We start from the raw sequence: 23,175 nt of genomic DNA, 5'->3' as shown, positions 1-23,175 counted from the left end.
GGCTGCTCACAAGTGCCTGTAACCCCAGTTCTAGGGTATTGAACACCCTTTCTAGCCTCCACAGGTACCTGCACAGAGATGTGCATATCCACATACAGACACTCAAAAATAATGAAATAAATTAAAAAGAATTGGAGGGGGTGCTCTCTCCCTGTCCCGAACCCCTTGCCTGCAGAACCCACTGCAGCCTGGCAGCTCCCGACACCCACAGTCTAGGTGAGAGGTTTCTGTGGTGACCCCTGCAAGTACATGTTGCTGCCCCCTGGTGGTGGTTCACACAGTCCGCTGGTCTCCTCCAAGAAGACCGACCCTGCCCAGTAGCAAGGCCGCTCCTGAGCAGCAAGTGATTTTCTTTACCGCCCCTTCCTGAGACTCTTAGGAGCCCAGGACTGGAGCATCCTGAGACTGTCACATTCAGCTGCACACCCACCAGTCCACTCACCAACGGCTCTCAGCCATTCCTGCCCCTCCCCCACTGACTTCTGCCCCCTCCCAGCTCATCCTGTGTGCCCCAAAACTCTGTTCAGCTAAGCCACACAAACCACCAGATATGCAAGTCTGGTCTTTGTTGGGCACTACTGGTTCAAGGGGGCAGCAGCCCACATACCTGCAACCATCAGGGGCAGAACAGGGCACACAGGGGTCAAGCCTTCCCAGGTAGGGCCTACACTTTGAAAGTGGGGGGCCCTGAGCTTGAACCTTGGGACCAAGTGAGGGCAAGAAACCTAACCAGGACTCGGTTCTCTGCCACCAGTAGGGACCAAATTGAGAGTCTCAGATGGAGATCTGTGTCTCCACCCACTGCCCTCAAAGGCACCTGGCAAGAGTTCTGACATTTTGAGAGAGGCTGGGGGGGGGGGGGTTGGGGGAGCACCTGGCTGGCTATGGGTGCAAGCCTGCTCTGAGTCTGTGCAGTTGGATTATCTGGAACTGGCACAGATGGGGTGTCGTGGGTGCTGGGGAGTTGGCTCAGGGCTTCAGCACTTGCCATGCAAGCCTGAAAGACAGGGGATCAGATACCCAGAAACCCACATAAACACTGTGTGGGCATGGCAGCCTGCCTGCCATCCCAGTCTCAGAAGTCAGAGATGGGACTCCCTAGAGCAAGCTGGCTAGTGAGACCAGCCATGTTGGTGAGCTCTGGGTTTAATTGAGAGACTCTGCCTCAATGAATAAGGTGGAAGAGCGACAAAGGACGTTTCCCAAAATCAGACTTATGCCTCCACATGCATGTATGTGCTGCAGGCCGCAGGAATATATCATAAGAACTCAGCTGGTTATGGCAAAGTCACTACCAGGAGGAATCAGGGAATTCCTCCAGAGGAAGCCAAATCCCAAGGAGTTTTTGGTGTTACTTGGCTTGTTATATATCAGCTGTATTCTGTTATGAAAGTCATGTGTGCCTTCATAGTTTCCCCAATTGACTTTTCCCTAAGAAGGGCTAACAGTGTGGACTGATCACTCTCTGGACATACACATTCCAGGTATTTGGAGAACAGCCTCAGGAAAGGCTTTCTCTGGAATCAGATATCTCCCTTGGCCACTTTCAAGGACTAGCAGTAATAACAGTCCACATGCAAGTCTCCTGATTTAAAGTAAATTCCACAAGGAGACACCACCTAGGTCAGGTGGACATTAAGTAATAGCTTTACACAATTCAGCTCGGACCCTCCTTTCTTACAGCCTTACTAACTTTATAGACTGCTAACTCCTTACCTAACCACTTCTAGGAATATTTAGATAACCTTCTGCGCTGACAGCTATGCTCAGCCAGAACCCCAGTTCAAGCCTCCCTGTAATTATCAGCATTGGCAGCATCCGGCCAGGTCCATCCCCAGATGGAGGAAAGTACCTTATCAGAGATACCTCTCTATTCTCTAAGAACAGACTTAAGCATCCAGGCTACCCATCTGAGAAGGCCTGGCGGATGTGCCAATTAAGCTTTACTTCCTGCTTTCCCAAACCTTACCTCTAGTTCCAGATCTCCCTTTAACTATCACCAAAGGCATCTAGCTGTACACAGGTTGCCTAGCGACTGAGCACACTTTCCCCCACCCTGCAGAAAAAGGGCAGATAGCTTGGACAGATAGGAGCCACAGGAAAAAAGAAGACAGTTTTATTTTCTCCCATTGACCTAGCAACTTATAGATTTTTAACATTTTCTACTAATCACGTTTAAGATTATAGTTGAGCACATAAGAGCCCCCTTCCTAGATATTACCTGAATTTAGCCTTTAGTTAATTCATTTCCCCATTAATCACTTCCCTTTGGGGTTGCAAATGATAATTAACGGTTATTGCCTCTCAATGTGATTCTTATCACCTCTCTGTTTGACCCTGGAAGCCTGGCTTTATATACCAGGACTTCCAGGGCACAGGACAGAGAAGAGAAAAGAGAATGGAAGAACTAGATGGGTAAGAACTTGAGAGGAACAAACTGAGATGGGGAAGAACTAGATTGAAGGGCTAGAAGAGAGGACTAGAGGAACGAGATGGAAGATGAGGACGAGCCAGATGGGGAAGAACAAGATGAGGAAGAGCCAGATGAGAGAGAAGGAGACGGGAGAGGAGCTGATAGGGGAAAGAACTAGATAGATGAGAACCTAGAAGGGACAGAACTAGATGAAGGAATTAAGATAGAACCTAGAGGGGACAGTAGATAAATATAGAGAGAAATCAGACAAGAAAGGAGCTAGACATGAGAGCAGAATAGAAGCTGTGCAGAGAGAGAACTATCACAGAATAATAAAGTGTATGAACTAAGGAGTTCCATGTACATAGATTCATTTCTTTCATCAAAGATTAATTATCAGCTGGTTGTAGATTCTTCCCAGACCCTGGGAGGGGACTATCGAGGGGCTGGACCTCCATAGTCCCTGATATGTATGTGCGTGCGCACGCGCGCGCTCACGCGCGCACACACACACACACACACACACACACACACACGCAAAAACATGCGACAAAACCATGCTGGGGACAAAGACAGGCAGATCTCTGGAGCTCATTGTCTGTGTCTTATCCCTTCCCTGTGAGCACCTGTCCATTAACACCAGAGCTTAAATCTATTAAAACTCTCAATAAATGCTGACTCTGATTCATATTGCCTCCTAAAACTCTTTCCTGTGGCAAAGTCAAGGATCCCAGCCTCACCTGAGGGGAGGTCACGGAACCAGCCCTTGTATGGACTCAATGTAGAATCACTTGGCCATGGAGTCTCCATGAGGAACTGTCTAGAATAGGTAGACCTGTGGGCATGCCTATGAGGGATGTTCTTACTTGGGTTAATTGCGATGGGAAGACCCATCCTGAATGCAGGCGGCCTCATTTCACAGGCTGAGCCCTGAACCCCAGCAGGAATGCATTAACTCATTGTTCTCCTGACTGTGGATGTAATGCGTCCAGCTGCTTCAAGCTCTGCCGCATGGACATCCCTGCATCCCCATGGTCTGTACGTCGGAATGTGAGCTAAAAATAAAGCTTTCCCCCTTAGTTGATTTTGTCAGGGTGTTCATCACAGGCCCAGGAAACCAAGACAAGGAGGGTTGTTGTCAGAGGTAAGACATGGGCAGAAGATGCCAGGGACAAGTGGGCACCCAGCAGACATAATGGTGGCCGTGTGGACCCTGTGGTCCACCTAACAGTAGCTCAGGTCTGCTATGGGTCCCTCTTTTTCAAGGGCACTGAGTCTAACTAAGTCCATGGTGTCCTGGGTAGTTTTTATCGTCAACTTGTACAAGCTGGAGTCACCCGGGGAAGAGGGCACCCCAACGGAAGAATGGCCTCCATCAGACTGGCCAGGTCCGTAAGTCTTACAGTGTAAGACGGTGTCTTGAAAACCAATGTGAGGGGGCCCAGCCCACTGAAGGCGTCACCATCCCTAGGCAGGTGGGCCTGGGCTGTATAAGAAACTTAGCTGGGCCTAAGCCAGCGAGTAAGCCGTCCTCCATGGTTTCTGCTCCAGGCTCCTGTCTTGAATTTCTGCCCTGTCATCCTCAGTGACTGTGACCCGGAAGCGCAAGTTGAAACAAACTCTTTCCTCCTCTAAGTTTCTTTTGCTCATGGGGCTATCTCACCAACAGAGGTCAAACTAGGACACCTGGTAGGGATTCTTGGACAGAGAAAACCCCAGAGTCTGCCATAGGCCTCTCTTACGACAGGGTAGTGTTAAGACATCTGCTTGGCACCGACTCTTAATTAGCCTGTACTCTGGACTGGCATGAAGACACACAGCACTCCACCTTTGTCCCTCTTACGGGAGCCACTGAATTATCATGCTCAAATGTTTATACTTAGAATATGGGAACCATGGGTAACACGGACGGAGTGTATAATGCATGCCAGGCTTTATTTATTTATTTATCTATTTATCTATCTATCTATTTATTTATTTATTTATTTATTTATTTATTTATTTATTTATTTATTTGGTTTTTCAAGACAGGGTTTCTCTGTGTAGCTTTGAAGCCTGTCTTGGAACTCACTCTGTAGACCGGGCTGGACTTGAACTCACAGAGATCCGCCTGCCTCTGCCTCCCAAGTGCTGGGATTAAAGGCGTGCGCCACCACTGCCCAGCAGGCATTGTTCTTGACGTGTGTGAACTCGCACCCACTGCTGGAAGTGGGGGTCACTCCCGTCTCCACTGTCAGATGAAGATGTGGGGGTCAGACGGAACTGGACCTGGACTGTCTCCCTGCAAAGGTCCATGGATTTATGGCTTGGTGCCCAGCCTGGTGCTATTGGGAGGTACAAGAATTAAGCAGTGAGGCGGGAGGGCTGGAGAGATGGCTCCTCAGTTAAGAGCGGTTGCTGTTCCTCTAGAGGACACAGGCTCAGTTCCCAACACCCACAACTGTCTATAACTCCAGTTGAAGGTGATCTGACACCCTCTTCTGACCTCTGAGGGCATCAGGCCTCCATGTGGTGAACACCCACGCACATAAAAGATTAATTTAAAAAAAAGAGGTGAGATCATTTGGGAGGCAGAGGCAGCCAGATCTCTACGAGTTCAAGGCCAAGCTGGTCTAGTGAGTTCTAGGACAACAGCTAGAGTTACATAGAGAGACCCCTGTCTCAAAAAAAAAAAAAAAAAAAAAAAAAAAAGTGAGGCCTGGCTGGCACTGAAGTCTTCTGGTCATTAGGCACGTGCCCTCAAAGTGGATGGTGGGACCCTGGCTTCCTTTACTCCCTCTCTGCCCCCAACTCCCACCCATCTTGATAGGGTCTCTTGTAGCCCAGGCTGATCTCAAGTTTGCTAAATAGCTAAAGACAACCTTGAACTTCTGATCTTCCTGCCTCTACCTCCTGAGCGCTGGGATCACAGCTCTACTTATGCCCTGCTGAGATCAGACCCGGGGCTTTACCCACACTAGATCGGCACATTACCTCCTTGGCTCCCTCTCTCACTCCCCGGCAGCACCGCGAGCATTTTGGTTCCAGCCTGTATTTCCCACCATGGTACACTCCATTGCCACAGGCCCGAAGGCAACAGGACAAATGGTGAACCAGAACCTCCCAAATGGAGCCAGAATAAACTGTCCCTCTGTCTAGAAGCCGATGCCTCGGGGCTCTGGGTCACAAAGCTGTCAGAGGGGGTCAAACAAGGCATCCGAGTTCACAGCCCCGATGAGTGGTAGTGCTAGAATTCGAACCCAGGCCCCCAGGGTCCTAACTTGCCACACTCTGAATATAGTCTATGTGATACCCACCTTGTGATTTCCTGCCAGGGCATGTGGGCAGACCCGGGGCATGTCGTGAGCATGCCCAGGCTCTGCAGGGAACCCCGCCTACCACGTGGGCAGAGACTAGCGTGTTTTCACCCTCCACTAACACCAGGACCTAAATGGCACAGTGTTTGCTCCTGTTGTGCCTTATGAGCTAGCCAGATCAATGCAGGGAAAGCAAATTACCTGTAATTAGAGACAATTAGTGGAATGCTAAGATTATGCCCATATAAAATAATGCCTCGTGAAGGCCTGTGGCCAAGGCAGAACCTGCCACGTCTGGGATGGCTTGCTCAGGGACTGTTCTAGCCTGCTGGTCCTGGCCCAGGACCTCCCCTCAGTGTTAGCTCCCCAAGGGGTCTTACCTACAGTGGCTGTCAGCCCGGTGGCAAAGGCATCGTGATGTAACAGGTGTAGGAATGAGGTCTTGCCCACATTGGAGTCCCCCAGGAAGATGACGTGGTAGAGGTAATCGGGGTCGGCCTGAGGCTTGCCAGCAGTGAGTTCCGCTTCCCCTGAGTTTGTTCCTGGGTCCTCCGGTCTGCTCTCTGCCCCTGGCTCTGCGGGCTGAGGGGTGCCTGGCTTGCTCTCCACCTGAACAGGCATGGACATGGACCTGGGCTGGGCTTCCAGTTCAGTCAAGGCGAGGAGGGCTTGTGTGGTCTCTGGGGCTCCCACTGCAAGCCCAGCCCCGGGCCCCATGATGGGAGAGCCTCTTGGAGGAGACATTTTGCCAGGAGCAGGGACTTCTGTCTTTGCAGGGGCCTGTGATGTGTCAGGCTCCTGCAGATCATCTCGTTGGGGTGATTCTGGGTTCCTGGCTTCGAGGCTGTGAGCCTCATCGGCCTGTTCTGACCCCAGGTCCTCCTGGCCTCTCTCTCCTGAGTTTCCTTCCTCTGGCCTGGGCTGCTGCTCTTCGGGACTCTGGCAGAGGTGGGTAGCCAGGCTATCCAACTTAAGGACCTGGCCATGGGCTTCTTGGAAACCCCTAAGATAACTCTCCTCCTGCCTAGCCAGGCATGCCTCACCCTGCACTGGCGTCTCTGTGGGTACCTGGCCCACAGGCTCCAGGTTCAGGGAAGAGGGCTCTGCAGCCCCCTCAGGGAGGATCATGGCTCCCTGGGACCCTAATCCCAGCTTCAGGCCCTCTGTCAGGTCCTCTCTTTGCATGGGCAGCTTGGCTGGATCAGGTCCAGGCCAAAGGCTCTCGTCACCGAGGTCTGGGGCCTGGGACTGTTTTCTGGACCCAGCTGGGGACTGAGGAGGAGGAGGGAGCCCTTGAGGAGGAGGCTCAGCCTCAGAAGCAGGCTGTTCTCTGAAAGCCTCTGCTCCCACGCTCTCAGACTCCCCAGCCCGGGCTCCTGGCAGGCTCCAGAGGAAGGGGGATTCAGGTCTAGCTTCCAGGCCAGGGGTGTCCACAGGCTGCTTAGAACTGCCATCCTGTCCGTCCTGACCCTCGGGGTCCTCCACCCCTCTCCTATCTTTGGTACCGGGAGGCACCCCGGCAGGGCTTCTTGGACCCGGGTCTGGATCTGAGGTTGGCTCCTGCTGTAAAGCAGGCAGCTTGGAAATGGAGATCTGCCTAACAATTCGGGGAGTCTGGGGGCCTGAGGTGCCGCTCGGGGTTGGGGGTGGGCTCCAGCAAAGCTGCAGGGTCCTGCGGGAATGGTCTTCAAAGGTGTTCAGGAGCTGGTCCCAGTCATCATTGTCCCCAAACAGCTCAGGCAGTGGGGCCTCCTCAGTGGGGACAGCTGGAGGGTCTGGGGCCTTCTTATTTTCTCTGGGGACACTGGGAAGGAAGGGGGAAGTGAAGGTCAGGGGAGTGGCATTTAGTGGTATCCCCCAAATCCCGACAGCATAACCTTTCCTGTGGCTAACTCCTCCAGGGCTGGCTGGAAATCCCCCCATCCCATTTTGTACCTCAAAACCCACATGACGCTTCACCTCCTCCAGGAAGCCTCCCTGACCAGGCAAGCCTTCTTGCCTCTGAGCTGTTACAGAGCAAGTACCTGCTTGGGAGGAGAGTGTGTGTGTGTGTGTGTGTGTGTGTGTGTGTCTGTGTGTGTCTGTGTGTGTATGTGTGTGTATGTGTATGTGTGTGTGTGTGTCTGTGTGTCTGTGTGTGTCTGTGTGTGTATGTGTGTGTGTGTGTGTGTGTGTGTCTGTGTGTCTGTGTGTCTCTGTGTGTATGTGTGTGTGTGTGTGTGTGTGTCTGTGTGTCTATGTGTGTGTGTGTGTGTGTGTGTGTGTGTGTGTGTACTGAGATCTAACTAGCTCCATAGAGAACAGTCTTTCCTGACTCCCAGAAGCCACTGCAATCTACCTGAGTCCAGAGAGGGCTGCTACTTGCCTTGGTTCTTCCTCTACCTGCCAGGACACTCGGCCCCTGGCAGTATCCAGATGTCCCCTTGTCACCTGCAGCTGCCCCTGCACCTCTTCCAGCTGTCCAGCCAGGCTGCGCTCAGCCTCCCTTAGCTGCAGATTCTCCCAGCTGGCCTCCTGCTGGGTGCTGCTGAGGTGAAGGAGCTGCGCCTCCAGCTGTGGAGGGTGAGAGGAGAGGGTTGAAGCTGTCCTCTAGGGTGACAAAGAGCCTCCAAGACCTTGGCGAGGCAAGAACCCCCTGCCCCCACCCCTGCCCCCACTGCCCAGCTCCTGAAGGCCCAGCTTAAACTGTATGGTCGGCAGGGAGGTCACCCTTCAAGCAGCTAATTAGCTGCTTTATACCCCCACACGGTGAGACCTGTGACATGTGGGTAGTAGGGAGGAAACCATGATCAGAGGGCAGGAGGTCCTCACCGCCCCCCTCCCCGGGCCAAGCCCTGCAGCTGTTCCTGATTCCATCTGGACTGTAGGAGCTTCTGACCCAAGATCCCACGGAGCAACAGTGCAGCCCCAGCAAGACCCGTAGAGCAGAGATTCTACGGTGGCCTGGAGGGTCCTCAGCCTCCCCACCCCCCAGCAGGCGCCGACCTGTCAAGAATCTGCCCAGGTTGCTCTGATGACAGTGGAGCCCTGTGAACTCCTGTTGCCCAGAACATCCTTTTCTTTCTCCCCACCCCACCCGCTTCCGGGTCTCACATGATGGCCCAGGCTAGCCTTGAACTCCTGGTTCTCCTACCTCTACCTCTGAGGGCTGGGGTCACAGGCGAGTGCCACTGTACCCAGCCTGTCCAGAGCTTTTCCCCTCCCAGCTGTGCCCATTCACCACCTCATTTGACACATGAGGCCTGGGAAATGTCACGGACACAGGCACCTCCTTCTCACAGATGCTGAAAACCTGAGGCTAGGGTAAGTCCAGGCTCATTCCCAGGGTCTGCCTCTTTGCAGGACCTGATCTGACCCATGGCTGCGTCCCCAGGGCACTGGGGAGGGAGCCCTGATCTGGCAAGGAGCAGCCCAGGGAGTTTTTGGCTGCTGGTGGCTTCAGGGGACCTGTCCATCTGGGAACAGTGAGAAGGCTGCCTGGGCTCCCCAGAAGGCCTGTCCTCACCTCTCTCTGGCCCTCTGCCAACCGTTGAACCTCTTGTTCCTTGGCCTCCAGAGCCTCCTGCATGTGGGTTCTGAGGGCCATGCCCCGGGAGTCACTCTGCAGAGAAAACGGGTCAGCCCTGCTCTGCAGACTCCCAGAGCCAGCTCGGCTGGGCTGGCCCTCCCCACCTCACCCCCACCCTGGCCTAGGGTTCAAGGGCTGGAAAGACAACTTTGGAATTCCCCCGCTCGGGCCTAAACTCTCCCAAGGACACTGAAGCCCAGAGCGTAGAAATCAGTCCCCAGGAACGTTGATACCTCACAGAGACAGAACACATGCCCAGCAGGTCCACCCCAACTCTCTGCAGCACAAGATGCCAGGCAGGGGGCCTCCCAGCGGCCTCTGCTGCCCTGCCACTCCTCAGCCACTACTTAGCCTGCATGGATCAGGGCAGGGCCGAGGCCCAAGGCACTCACCTGCGCCTGCAGCTGCCGCTTCTCCCTGCGGATCTGCTCCTCCGTCTCCTCATAGAGCTGCCTCACGTTGTGGAGATGGTCGGAGTCTCGCCTGCAGCGGCAGGGGGTGGGCACCAGACAGCCTCTCAGAACCTCGGGAACTCTATGCCCGGGGCCCTGCTGCCTCACCTGCCCGCAGCAGCGGTCTCAGACCCTATCATTGTCACCCTGGGTCTATGACACTGGTCATACCTCTACTGGTGTCCCACCCCCCACCCTAGCTATGGTCCCCATTGTCCCAACTCTCTACCCCCACCACACTCAGTCACCATCCTGGCCCCATGACTCAGGCCCCCATGACAGAGCTGTGACCCTGACAGTTACGGGGTCACTAAATAGGCCCCTGGAGTTCCTTCCTCCTCCAACTTGGCTCTGTTTACCCAGCCGCTCCAGAAGGGAGTAGAACCTCATCTAGGAATCCACAGTGTGCAAGGGACACCTGCTACGTCCCCACTCACTTCCTCAGCGTCCACTCCAGGGCCTCCCGGTCAGCCTGAACCTCCTGCAGACGTATGCTCATCTTGGCCAGTAAGCCCTCCAAACTGCCTGCCAGCTGGGGCTCCTGCTGACGCAGCTTCCAGATCTCAGCCTGCCTGGAGTACGGGAACCTCCAGAGATTAGATACCGGAGGACCAGGAAGTGGGGGGCTTCTGCAGCCCAGGCTAGCTTCAAACTTGCTATGCAGCAGAGAATAACCTTGAACTCCGGATTCTCCTGCCTCCACCCCCCAAAGACCGGGATTACCGTGACCTAGTTTATGTGGTGCTGAGGATGGAGCCCACATATGGGTTCATATACACTAGGCAAGTGTTCAGCCGACTGAGCCACATCCCCACCCCTAGTCCTCGGTTCTAATGACAACACTCCCTGGGACTTGGGGACCTGAAACACAAAATTCTACCAACAATACCACAAAGCTTAACTCAAGTAAGCGCCACCTCCTCCTGGGACATTTCTATACGTGAGCTGGCCCTTGAACCCATACCACTTGTTTCCTTGTGAGTGAGTGGTTAATGGGGGTGGGGTGGAGTAGATTGGGAGTCCCACAGCTCAAGGCTTCCAGCCACCTCCTCTCTTCTCCCATTTTGAAGTTGCGTGGTTTCTAGCAAGCCTTTACCCTCCTTGTGCTCGCTGGGAAACTAAGAAGGCCAAGACTTGCCAAGCAAGATTGTTTGGGGAACGAGAGACAAGCCAAGGGTGAGTGCCAGCCCCGGGGCCCTGCCCACGGTTGGCACTCGGTACATACTACATGGACTTAATTAAGTCATGAAGACAGCCAGAGGGCGAGGGAGCAGGGCCAAAGCGCCAAGTGGGTAAATGGCTCCTCCCTGCTCCACCTGCTCTGCCAGCCTACGCCCCAGCTCCCTCCCAGCCCGTCCCACAGCCGCAGCCCCACCCTCTGAACCAGGGAGCAATCTCATCCTTCAGAGGCCCGTGGGCAGAGTAGTGAGTGGGAGACAGTGGCTGAGGGGGAAGCTGGCTTTGTAGGTCTCAGGGTTGCGGCGACTCAGGAAGGGCCCGGCCCCCCTTCTGGGCACATGTGACAATTCTCATATACCCAGGGCCTGAGCCCAGGACTCACGGCAGAAATTGATCTCCTCTCCTCCATGTTCGAAGTCACCCTACTGAGGGACCCTTAGGGAGTCTCCAGGTCCCCCTCAGAGGTGATGCTCCAACTGGCTGACCTTTCTAGAGTGTGGAGAGAGAAGACCCTCTAGGCATGCTGTAGCAAGGAACAGAGGTCAGAGGTCACACACTATCATGTGGACAAGCTGGGGTCTGCACCCAGCCCTACCCTGAGCCCTCACCCCTACCATCCGGCAGGGCCTTACTCAGAAAGGGAGTGGCCGGTCCCCATCTGCCCTACAAGTGCCCGGAAGGCCTCCTTGTCTTCGGCATCCGCCTCCTCGAGGGCAGGCAAGCTGAAGGTCGCAGATACTGGTTGAGAGAGTGTGGGCTGCTTTCTGCGGAGCCTGTGGGTACTGGGGCTGGAGCCAAAGACATTTTCTGGGGGACAGAGGGAAACAGAGGGGAGATGAGGCTCTGATATCCCTTGAACCCTACCCCCCACATTTAAACAGGGACACATTCATGCGTGCCTCAAATCAGCCTTGGTTGCCTCATAAAGTGGGAGTGCCCATTTCACACATCACCTGAGGCCCAGAGATGCCTAGAGATTCTCTGGAAGTCACAAAGCAGCTCCAGGTTTTTTACCCACTCAGGAAGTATTCATTGAGCATTCACTGTGAGCTGGTGATGGAGTTCACCCAAATCCCAGGCCTTGGGGAGCTGACATTCTAACTCAAGGGCTGAAAAGGATATGTCCTCTCCCGTGTGTGTGTGTGTGTGTGTGTGTGTGTGTGTGTGTGTGTGTGCAAGCACACACATGTACCACAGTGTGCATGTGGAAGTCAGAGGACAACTTTCAGGAATCAGTTCTCTCCTTTGACCAAGTGGATTGTGGGACTGAACTCAAGTCATCAGGCTTGGTGGCAATCACCCTTACCCACTAAGCCATCTTACGGGACCTTTTTCTTCTTTTCCATAAAACAAATTTAAGTGAGATGGCTCCACCTCCTCTCTGTCCCCCATGCCACCCTCTGGGACCTGGAGCCTGGAGTTGCCTTGGCTGAGGCTGGAAAGTGACCTCTTGGGGTGGAGGGCGGTTGCAGCCCCTGGCCTCACATCAAAGCCAGGAAGCTTTTTATCCTCTACATGAAAATGCAGGGAGGGTTCTAGGGGAGCAGCTGAGAGTTCTCAGATGTAGTGAGGGCCCCCTGGCCTGTCACACAGCCCAACACTATTCTAGAAGCCTCCAGGGCCCTCCCAGACATACTGAGTCCAGAGCTGAATTCTTCCAGCGACAGCCGGCCCCTGTTCTCGGGGTCTACCCAGTCAAATATCATCTGCGGCTCCTCGCTCCCCACGAAGCTGAACTTGGCCTCCTGAAAGGAAGGAATGAGTCAGCTGGCCACTGTTCCTGCAGGAAAGGCTGTGCACAGGAGGGGAGGTGCCTGTCTTCAAACACCCTGCTTGCCTTCTTCCCAGGGGCAGGGTCACTCAGGGCCTGCCCTGCAGTTCCCCACACCACTCTCGGCATCCTTCAGTAGGACCCTGAGCAGGCTCCAAGTCACCTCCTTATCACCCCCCAAAATCTGCACTGATGTGTCCCCCCAGCCCTTGGTGGGATGGCTTTGAACGCCATCTGGTACTTGTTTGTTCGTTTGTTTTGTTTGTTTGGGGGGTGGAAATAGGGTCTCTCTCTATTATGTAGCCCTGGCTGTACTGGAACTCACTCTATAGGCCAGGCTAGCCTCGAACTCACAGAGATGCACCGGCTTCTGCTTCCGGAGTGCTGGGATCAAAGATGTGCTTCATCCTGTCCCTTAGCCACCTGACCCTTGTAATGCACCACAACAGCACGTCCTTCAGCGTGACCCAGGGACAAGGGCCATGCAAGCAAGCTTTTGCACCTGTGGCTCTCGGGTTGCATGACTGCAAGGGGGGTGTGTGTCATAAGCACTGTGTTCACTTGAAATCACACATTCAGAATCTGAGATGCTTCCGGCAGAGCTTGCCCCTCCTCCCACTCCACCGTGTGACGTCACTGCACACAGTTCTAAACACATCTGCATATTGTACGTGCTGTCACGCGGCAGCAGTGAACCCTGCCCGAACCACCGTGGCTCAGAGTTGAGGCCACACTATGTCTTGAACTGCAGTGTTCTGACTTCTCAAGTAAAGTGCTCTGCCATTAGAAAAGCCGTGACGAGCAGGCAGTGGTGGCGCCCTCCTTTGATCTCAGCCCTTGGGAGGCAGAGGCTGGTGGATCTCTCCATGTGTTTGAAGCTAGCTGGATCTACATCCTGAGTCCCATGGCAGCTTATGCTACATGGAAAGACACTGTCTCAACACTACCACAGCCCAAAAGGAAATAAGAAAGAAGCCGTAACAATGTTTCAACTATGAAGACAAAGACGTTTAGTATTTTCTTAGCAGCATTCTTCATCATGTTACTATCAAATCAGTATGTCTGGACTGTATTGTTAGAATGCTTCATTTTAAAAATTGCTGTTGTGTGTCAGGTGGTGGTGGCCCCACACCATTAATCCCAGCACTCAGGAGGCAGACGTAAGCGGGATCTCTGAGTTCCAGGCCAGCCTGGTCTACAAAGTGAGTTCCAGGACAGCCAGGGCTACACAGAGAAAACCTGTCTCAAAAAAAAAAAAAAACCAAAAAAAAAAAAAAAAAAAAAAACCAAAAAACTAAGAAAAGTTTTAAAAATTGCTGTTATCAACAGGAAAGATGGCTTCAGTGGCTAAGAGCCTGACGTGCCGTTTCAGAGGGCCTGAGCTGGGTTCCCTCCCAGCAGCCAGAGGGGACTCACAGCAGCTGTAACTCTAACTCCAGGGGATCTGGCTCTCTCTTCTGGCCTCTGCAGGTACCAGCAGCACTCACAAGCACATCCGTGCATGTGTTTGTGGAGGCCAGAGGACAATGTTGGCCGTTGATCCTCAAGAACTATCCATCTTGTTTTGAGAGTCCCTGACTGTTCTGGGGCCCTCCAATTAGCTAGGCTGGCTGGCAAGTCCTGGGGACCTGCATATCTCTGCCTCGCCAGATCTGGGACTGTAAATGTGTCTCCGTAAATGTTTGATGCGTATATCTATTTTATAGGCCTATATTCCAGATATTGTAAAATATTTCTCCGGTGAAAAAAGCCAAGTGGAAAAAGTCTAAGAAGCTATGTGCTCGCTAGGTGTGGCCAATTCACCTCACAGAACTGATCAAGGCAGAGTCATGTGTGAAACTTGCAGATTCTGTCCAGGAACATTGTAGATAATTTCTGTCTGATGAGACAGATAACTCCAAGATTTATGGCCTGTTGGACTTTTGCTAGCTGTAAAAAAAAAAACAAAAAACAAAAAACAAAAAACCACTAACTCAGTGGTCTGACTCTAATCTGTCTTTGTTAAGTTGCCCAACTTTTTAATGTGCTCTTTGAACCATGCATAACGCTAATTAATGTGTTAAATAAAATCTCTGAGGGCTTGGCATGTGGCGTGGTGATGGAGCACTCATCTAGCATGGAAAGAAAAAAGCACCCCACTTTGACAGGAGCCCCACTTTGACAGGAGCCTGTTCAGTATTTGCCCATAGGTCATGATTTTACTTTCTGAACAATTACCCTCTCGTTATCCTCGGAGGGTGCAGGGTGAATTCACCCACAGAGAAGTAGGAAGCATTACCACGCAGGCGCACCTCAGGACGCTCTGAGCCCCAGGGCTTCTTGGCTCTTAGTGGGGATCCTAGTGTCACGGAGTTTTAGGGGCTTTGTTGCTGTTGGTTTTGGTTTTTCTAGATGAGATCTCTTATAATCTAGGCTGGTCTCAAACTCACTATGTAGTCAAGGATGATCCTGAACTTCTGAGCCTCTGGCCTTCATGGCCCAAGTGCTGGGATCACAGGTGTGCTGGACAGTTTTATGTCAATTTGACACACAAGCAAGAGTCATCAGAAGAGCCTCAGTTGAGAAAATGCCTCCATAAGATCAGGCTCTAGGCAAGACTGTAGAGCATTTTCTTAACTAGTGACTGATGGGGAACAGCCCAGCCCACTGTGGGTGGTGCCATCCCCGGGCTGGTGGTCCTGGGTTCTATAAGAAAGCAGGCTGAACATGCCATGGGGAGCAAGCCAGTAAGCAGCACCCCTCCACGGTCAATGTCTGTCTGCATCAGCTCCTGCCTCCAGTTCCAGCCCTGCTTGAGTTCCTGTCCTGACTTTTTTTTTTTTTTTTTTTTTTTTGGTTTTTCAAGACAGGGTTTCTCTGTGTAGCTTTGCACCTTTCCTGAAACTCACTTGGTAGCCCAGGCTGGCCTCGAACTCACAGAGATCCACCTGGCTCTGCCTCCCAAGTGCTGGGATTAAAGGCGTGCGCCACCACTGCCTGGCCCCTGTCCTGACTTTGTTCAGTGATGAACAGTGATATGGAAATGTAAGCCAAATTTTATTTGTACTGAAATGTGATTTTAATTGTATGTTAATAAATAAAGTTGCCCGGGGGTCAGAACTATTAGAGCCATAGCAAAAGCTGGGCGGTAGTGGCGCACGCCTTTAATCCCAGCGCTTGGTAGGCAGAGCTAGGTAGATCTCTGTGTGGTCAAGGATACAGCCAGCATTGGAGACACACGCCTTTAATCTCAATACCATAGAAGACCTGGAGGGCTGTACAACAGACAGTGACGAGGCAGTCATGTGGTTGGTTTTACAACCAATGAGAAGGCAGAACAGAAAGTCTATATAAAGACAAACAGACAGGAAGTAGCTCTCTTTCGGAGAGGTCTCTTGGCTGAAGAGGCTAGCTGCAGCAGGCGGGTAAGGCTCTTAGCTCTGATCTCTTGGCTTTCTTCTTTGCATTGGTTCTGTGTTTCTTATTTAATAAGACGGTTGGTTACATCTACACATTCTTCCCCAGGTTGCATTTGGGTACCGTGTTCCATCACAGCAATAGTCACCTTAACTAGGACAACAGGCGTGTACGACCACCCACCTCTTCTTCCACTTCTGTGCCTATTCTGAGTTCAAACTCAGGTCACCAGGTTTGTGTAACAAGCTCCCTTAGACGCTGTGCAGGTGGCCTGGGGGTCGCTGCAGCCCCAGGAGGGTGTGGGCCACCCGATGTGGGCATTGTGAACCAAGCCTGAGTGCTCTCAATGAGTGCTATAGGCTACTAATGCTGAGCTGTGCTCCAGCCCCCTCAGGTTCTAATCTTTAAAACCACAAAAAGCAGGGTACCTGGCTTAGGAAAGAGCTGAATTCCCTCACAATCACATCACCTTCTCCTGTGGTTTTCTCAAAATATATTGTTTTCCTGTGCTCTCTTTCTCTTCCTCCCCATCCCCCTCGCTTTTATCTTTAACTGAGGCATACTGGTACACTCCTGTAATCCCAGCATTTGGGAGGCTGAGGCAGGAGGATTGCTGTGAATTCAAGTCCACTCTCAGCCATACAGTAAGACACTATCTCAAAAAAAATCAGAAGGCGGCCTGGTGAGATTGCTCAGCGGTTACAGCACTTTCCATGAGAGCAAGCCTCAAGCCCTGACTTCCGTGTCCAGAATCAACCGTGCAAAGAGCGGCCCAACTCCAGAAAGTTAACCTCTGACCTCCACCCGTGTACCTTGACACAAGTGTGCCCTCACTCACACATACACTCCCGTATACACAATAATGATAATATTAATAATAGCAATTGTTAAGCAGCTGAGGTGGGGTGCTGTGGGGGTAGGGCGTAGAGGACTTGCACAAAGTGCTGAGTTCAACCTCCAGCCCCACCCCCATAAACTGCATGGTGATGCCCGTGATTCCAGTACGCCAGAGGCAGAGGCAGGAAGATCAGAGCTCCAGGCTAACCTCAGATCCATAGTCAGTTAAAGGCTACCCTGGGCTACATGAGACTGCATCTAAAAACAAAAGAAAGAAAGTACCATAGGAAGAGCCATCACATCAGAAGGGGAAGTGTCTTCCCCAGGCTGTGAGGTCACAGGGATCAGGCTGTGTCAGGGCATCTCTCCTGCTCTGTGGGAAGGTTCCAGAGAGTTCTGGAAGCTTTTGCCATCCACAGCCTTTTCTTGTCTCCAGGGTTGCTACCTTGCAAGCCTACAGTTACCAATGTACCCTGTAGAAGATGCCATGAAGGTAAGAAACACACAGCCCTCCTGCTGCTGGCTAGACTCTGCTTCCCTTCAGTGGCTGGAATCCCTGCTGTGTGTGAGCTGCAGGTCTCAGGTTGTGTCTTCAACCATGAAAGACAAGTCCAGGCCTAGGGAGAAAGGACTGGCCCAGGCTCTGCTTCACTTGGGTGCCAGCTTCCACGCTGGCCTTGGGTGCCCTTCACACGATAAGGAGACTGCGGGGTTTGGAGCTGTACGTGCTGGGGATCTTACTGACCAGTATGGGTTTGTATGTTGTTTGTTATTGTTTTGAGACAAGACAAGTTCTCATTTAGCCTAAGCTGGCCTTGAACTCTCTGTGTGACACCCTTCCAGCTGAGGTCCCCAGACCCTCCCTGATTTTTAGAAACAGGGTTTCACTACTACCCAGACTGATGCTGGTTTTGAACTTGAGGCCCCCTGCCTCTGTCACCCAGCTGCCTAGAGTGTGCCACCAGGTCTGGCAGTTCAGCACTCTGTCAATAGATCTGAGAGAAGTTTCTTCCTCTGACTTTTCAGGTTCATTATTCTTTCTTTCTTTCTTTCTTTCTTTCTTTCTTTCTTTCTTCTTTCTTTCTTTTTGACAGGGTTTTTCTGTGTAGCCCTGGCTGTCCTGGAACTCGCTCTGTAGACCAGGCTGACCTCGAACATTTTAAATTCTTTCCCATCCTTGGCTTGTTTTCTCTGTTAGGACCTTGTTCTAAGCAGTCTGTCTGCCCTGGACTTTCCCACCCCACATTTTATGGCCCACACCCCACATTCCAGTGCCCTTCAGTCTTTGGGAAACTGAAGTGAAGCACCTGGAGTGTTATTTGAATCTCACTTTCCTTCAGAAACCAACAAACACTTTTACTGGCTCTCCTTACATTCCAGAACATTCTACGTTTGGTTTGGGTTTTGGTTGTTGTTGTTGTTTTGTTTGCACAGGTTCAATAGGCCTTCCTATTTTATCAGGATAGGACTGAATAAATCAATCATGCAACCCAGTACTCCTTGGAGTGTCATTTTCTATAATGGTCCTCATGCAATCAGCTGTAACAGGCTGGCTCTCAGGGATAGCCTCGGAGCCCCTGCTGTGAAACACTCTCAGGAGGCCTGGGGCTGTGGGGGAAGGAAGGTCATTTCCAGGCAGGAAAACTGATCAAATCTGCCAGAGTCACCTGCTGGAGAGTGGAGCTGGGTGTGGAGCCTGACGTTGGATGGAGGCTGACAAACTGTCCCAACATTAGCACTCAAGGGCCCACATTCCAGGTGACCCTTCGGTCCTCAGCTAGTCACCTGGGAGACACCTCCGAGTATTTCTGTGAGGGACTTTCCAGAGAAGGCTAGCCAGGGAGAGACCCACCGGGAGTGTGGGTAGTGCAGTCCTGTGGCTGGGGTTCTGGACTTAAAAAAAAAAAAAAGAAAGCCCCCGGTGCTCGAGGAGGAGAAGAAAGAGGAGGAGGAGAAGGAAAAAGAAGAAGGAGGAGAACAAGAGGAGGAGGAGAAGGAAAGAGGAGGAAAAGAAGATGAAGAAGAAGGAGGAGGAGGACGAGGACGAGGAGGAGGAGGAGGAGGAGGAGGAGGAGGAGGAGGAGGAGGAGGAGAAAAGAAGAAGGAGGAGGAGAAGATGAAGATGAAGAAGGGGAAGGAGGAGGAGGAGAAGAAGAAAAGAAGAAGGAGGAGGGAGGAGGAGGAGAAGAAGAAAAAGAAGAGGAGGAGGAGGAGGAGGAGGAGAAGAAGAAGAAGAAAAGAAGGAGGAGGAGGTGGCGGCGCAAGCTGAGCGCCAGTGCCATGCCTCTGCCCCCGACTGGACATCACGTGACCGTCTGCCTGGCTCTCCTGCCACCCTGCCTTCCCCACCATGATGGACTGAGTCACCATAAGCCCTTTTTCCCTAAGTTGCCTCTGTCAGGCCTCATTTCAGGTTCTCACTGCTGTGGCAAAGGAAAAAGGAATTCAAACAGCTGGTCGTCCAACAGAAACACCAGCAACGGAGGCTTTGAAAGGTCCACCTATCCATATGGAAATTTCTAGACAGGAACTAATTTTGGTCTAAGTGTTGGTTTTACAGCTTAAATCTAAGGAGGCTCATGTGTTTATACCCGGCTTCACCTATAGCAATAACTAAGGTTAACCCAACCATCTTGTCATACATCAAGAAACACAGGAAATTATTTATAACCACAAGAAAAATGATCTGAAACTTGAGAATAAGACAAAAAGGTAAGACCAGTCTGTAATTATCCAGAGGTGGAAACTGGCCACACACTGTCCAGACCAGGGGAGTGGACTGGTCATCTCCTTGTTTTTCTTTCGTTTTTGAGACAGGATCTCACTACGAAGCCCAGCTAGCCTGGACCTCTGTATGTAGATGGCCTCCTTGATGGAAAGGGTCTAGACTCAGGCCAAGAGAAGGCTTTGTGCAGTGTAAAGCAATCTCCTCTGAACCTAAACATTCCTCCCAGTAGGCAGAGAAGTCACGTGTCCAGAAAAGCTGACACTTGGAGGACTCTGGAGGGTCCCTCCCTAGCTTTACAGAAGAGGTAAACAACTGGAGAGGAGTCTACTGCGAAGTCGGGATCCCTGGACTGTGGCGCTGCTGTAAACTGTACAACGCTCCAGGGCTGCAGCTTTGTGAGCTGTCACCCCCTGTGGGGGCGGGCTCTTTGACGACGCAGCTGCTCCGGGTCGTCTCTGCTCCTGTCAGTCCTCACCCTGCTCCTGTTAGACACCCCCAACAAAAACTCAATGGTTCAACCAAGTTGGCTCTTGGTCTGCTGTGGAGTTCCTGATTGGAACTAGCAGTGGTGTGTGTGTGTGGTGTGTGTGTTTTGCACCTCCTCAGAAAAAGTCTGTCGCATGCTGTCAAGCAAGTCTGATGATCTGAGTTTGATCTCAGGACCCCATGTAAAAACAAGCTAGAGTTGGGTGACTTGTCTGTAATCCCAACTCTTCTACTCCAAGATGGGAGACGGAGACAGGAGAATTGGCCAGGAGCCCACACAGCACAGAGGCAGAAGCAAGAGAGACCCTGCCCCCACCCTGCCACACACACACACACACACACACACACACACACACACACACACACACACACAATCTTACTTTTGAAAGTCCCAGACTTACTGAAGTCACTCATTAACTTAAGAGTTTCATCTAGGAAAGATGAAGTCAGTTTCTGGCAAGGGTTTACGAGTCGTTGGACATTAGCCATTTTTTCAAATTGAGCTCAGCAATCTTACCCTAACACCTTCCTGTCAAACTGCCTGTGAGTATCCAAGTGCAAGGGCTCTGGGCACTGGTCATGACATTTTACTGTAATCCCTAGTTAATTAATAATAAACTAGATAAGATCTCTCTCGGCTGGTGAGATGGCTCCCCGGGTAAAGGTGCTTGCCTCTAAGCCTGACAACCTGAGTTTAACCCTGGTGGATGGAGAGAACCAATTCACACAGGTCGTCCTCCGAACTCTGCACGTGCACTGTGGCGTGCATACCTCCTACCCACATACACACAGGTAAATAAATGTGCTTGATGTGTAGCGAAGGATGACGTCAAACTCCTGACCCTCCTGCCTCCACCTGCTGAGTGCTGGGATCGCAGGTGTGTGCTCCAACACACAGTTTATCCGGTGCTAAAAACTGAAGCTGGGGCCTTGTGCATGCCAGGCAGGCACTCTACCAACTGAGCCACATTCTCGGTCTCTATGGCAACCTTCTTAATGGGGAAAGGACAAAAGGGAGTGTGGAGTGACACCCAGAAGTAACATCAGACCCATCAAGAGAGCAAACCACACAGGCCCTTTTGCAATGAAGGAGAAGAAGTCCTCCGCCACCTAGGTCTGGACCACAGGCTTTCAGCCTCTTAAGTGGGACCCACGACTATGGCCACTCTCGAGGTTTACACTCATCAGCCTACTTTGGTTCCTAGTGCTCTGACTGCTCCCCAAGATGAGCATCTCTGCTCTAAACACCTCAGTCAGGTGGGGTGGAGCCTGTCTGTCATCCCAGCACTGGGGAGGCCAGAGCAGAAGGCGGAGAGTTAGAGGCCAGCCTGAGCTACACAGAGAGACCTGTCTCAAAAATCTCTCACAGCAGAGCGGTGGTGTCGCACGCCTTTAATCACAGCACTTGGAGGGAGGGGAAGTACAGAGGCAGGCAGATCTCTGTGAGTTTGAGGCCAGCCTGGTCTGCAGAGCAAGTTCCAAGACAACCAGGACTACAGGGAGAAACCCTGTCTCAAAAAACAAAACAAAAATTCTCTCACAAGAACTGAGAAGACAGCCGGCCCAGCAGTTAAGAGTGAATACTACTCACCGGGTGGTGGTGGCGCACGTCTTTAATCCCAGCACTCAGGAGGCAGAGCCAGGCAGATCTCTGTGAGTTTGAGGCCAGCCTGGGCTACAGAGCAAGATCCAGGACAGCCAGAGTTACATGGAGAAACCCTGTCTAGAAAAAAACCAACCAACCAAACAAACAAACAAACAACTGAATTCTACCCTTGCAAGGAACCCAGGTTTGTTTTTCAGCACGCATGCCGGGTGGTTCACAACTGCTTATCACTCCAGAAATCTCTTACGGACTCTGAGGGTGTCTGTACATCACCATACACATATCTATACACATATACATATTACTAAAAAATAACAGAAATAGCGAAGCATAGTAGTACACTCCTTTAATCCCAGCACTTGGGAGGCAGAGACAAGAGGATTTCCGGGAGTTCAAGGCCAGCCTGGTCTACAGAGTGAGTTCTAGGACACCCAGGGCTGCATAGAGAGACCCTGTCTCAACAATAATGTCTCACATCGCACCATTTGTGAGTTACTTCTGTGACATAAAGCTCTCTCCTTTGTTAAAATGCAAGTGTTTCGGGAAAAGGGTGCGATATTAAGCCTCATCAGTCACCTACGTGTTGGTATAAACAAATTCCTAATGTTTTCTGAGAGTGAATCTGGATGCCGAGGGGAACAGGCAGGCCAGCTAAGCCCTGGTTAAAACAGGAAAACTCAAGAATCTGCACGAAAGGGATTCCAGGTGTGATGGGACCTCATGCTCACCGCCAGGTCTTCTCGGGTGACAAAGCCCCTCTCTCTGGCACCAGAGTCCCGGAAGAAGGACTGCAGCTCTTCATCAGCATGAGACGGCCAGGTCTCGGGCTCTGGGGCCGCGGGGGTATCCTGACCATCCGCCGGCTCTCGGATCTGCCTCCGGCGACTGGATGCCAGCCTCCGGCCTTTTCTGGACCCTCCCTTTCCGTTCTCCATGGTGCCTCAGACCTGGGGACTGAGGAGAGTTAAGAGGGTGATGAGCCACAGTGCTGAAAGGCCCGGCTCTGCACCCTGCTGAGCACAGCCAAGGTCTCCACCCTTCCATGGTGACAGAGCCTGCCCACCCGCCATGGAGCCTGCCCACCCGCCATGGAGCCTGCCCACCCGCCATGGCCTGGTCCACCCTCCATGATCAACACATCCACCTGCTCAGGCCCCTGCCCTGTGGAAGATCCCCTCAGCCTGGAACACTCCTGAGCAGTTCTCGGACCCTCCTGCGGGTCTCAGGGCCTCTACTCAGGGCTGCATGAAGGAACTCATGACAGCGAAGGTCCTGCCTTGTAACCTTGGGAGGCCTAGAGTCCTTGGGACTTGGTGTCCGGAGGCAGGGAGAGCTCCTGGACATCTCTTGATGTCATCCCTCCAGCTCAGGTCCTCACTTCCAGCAGCAACAGAGTGACTGGTCTTGGCCTCCACTGTCCTCTGCTCTCAGCCTCAGCCCTCC

The 23,175-nt window shown here is 52.2% G+C and overlaps 1 protein-coding gene across 1 annotated transcript in view; it reads right to left on the bottom strand.

The window, feature by feature from the left end:
- Positions 1-22,667, bottom strand: part of Rab44 (RAB44, member RAS oncogene family) — a 28,667-nt gene extending 6,000 nt beyond the window's left edge. Inside the window, exons 1-8 of the mRNA XM_059281647.1 lie at positions 22,461-22,667; positions 12,545-12,653; positions 11,541-11,715; positions 10,167-10,301; positions 9,670-9,760; positions 9,215-9,310; positions 8,075-8,262; positions 6,090-7,513 (exon numbers count right to left, since the gene is read on the bottom strand). Of these exons, the coding sequence (XP_059137630.1) occupies positions 6,090-7,513; positions 8,075-8,262; positions 9,215-9,310; positions 9,670-9,760; positions 10,167-10,301; positions 11,541-11,715; positions 12,545-12,653; positions 22,461-22,667 (2,425 nt within the window). The remainder of the gene's footprint in view (positions 1-6,089; positions 7,514-8,074; positions 8,263-9,214; positions 9,311-9,669; positions 9,761-10,166; positions 10,302-11,540; positions 11,716-12,544; positions 12,654-22,460) is intronic.
- Positions 22,668-23,175: the final 508 nt, after the last annotated feature.

The sequence above is a fragment of the Peromyscus eremicus genome, chromosome 16_21 (genome assembly GCF_949786415.1).
Source record: "Peromyscus eremicus chromosome 16_21, PerEre_H2_v1, whole genome shotgun sequence".
Lineage (NCBI taxonomy): Eukaryota > Metazoa > Chordata > Mammalia > Rodentia > Cricetidae > Peromyscus > Peromyscus eremicus.
Note: the sequence above shows the minus strand (reverse complement) of the source record. Positions and strands in the feature narration are given on the sequence as shown.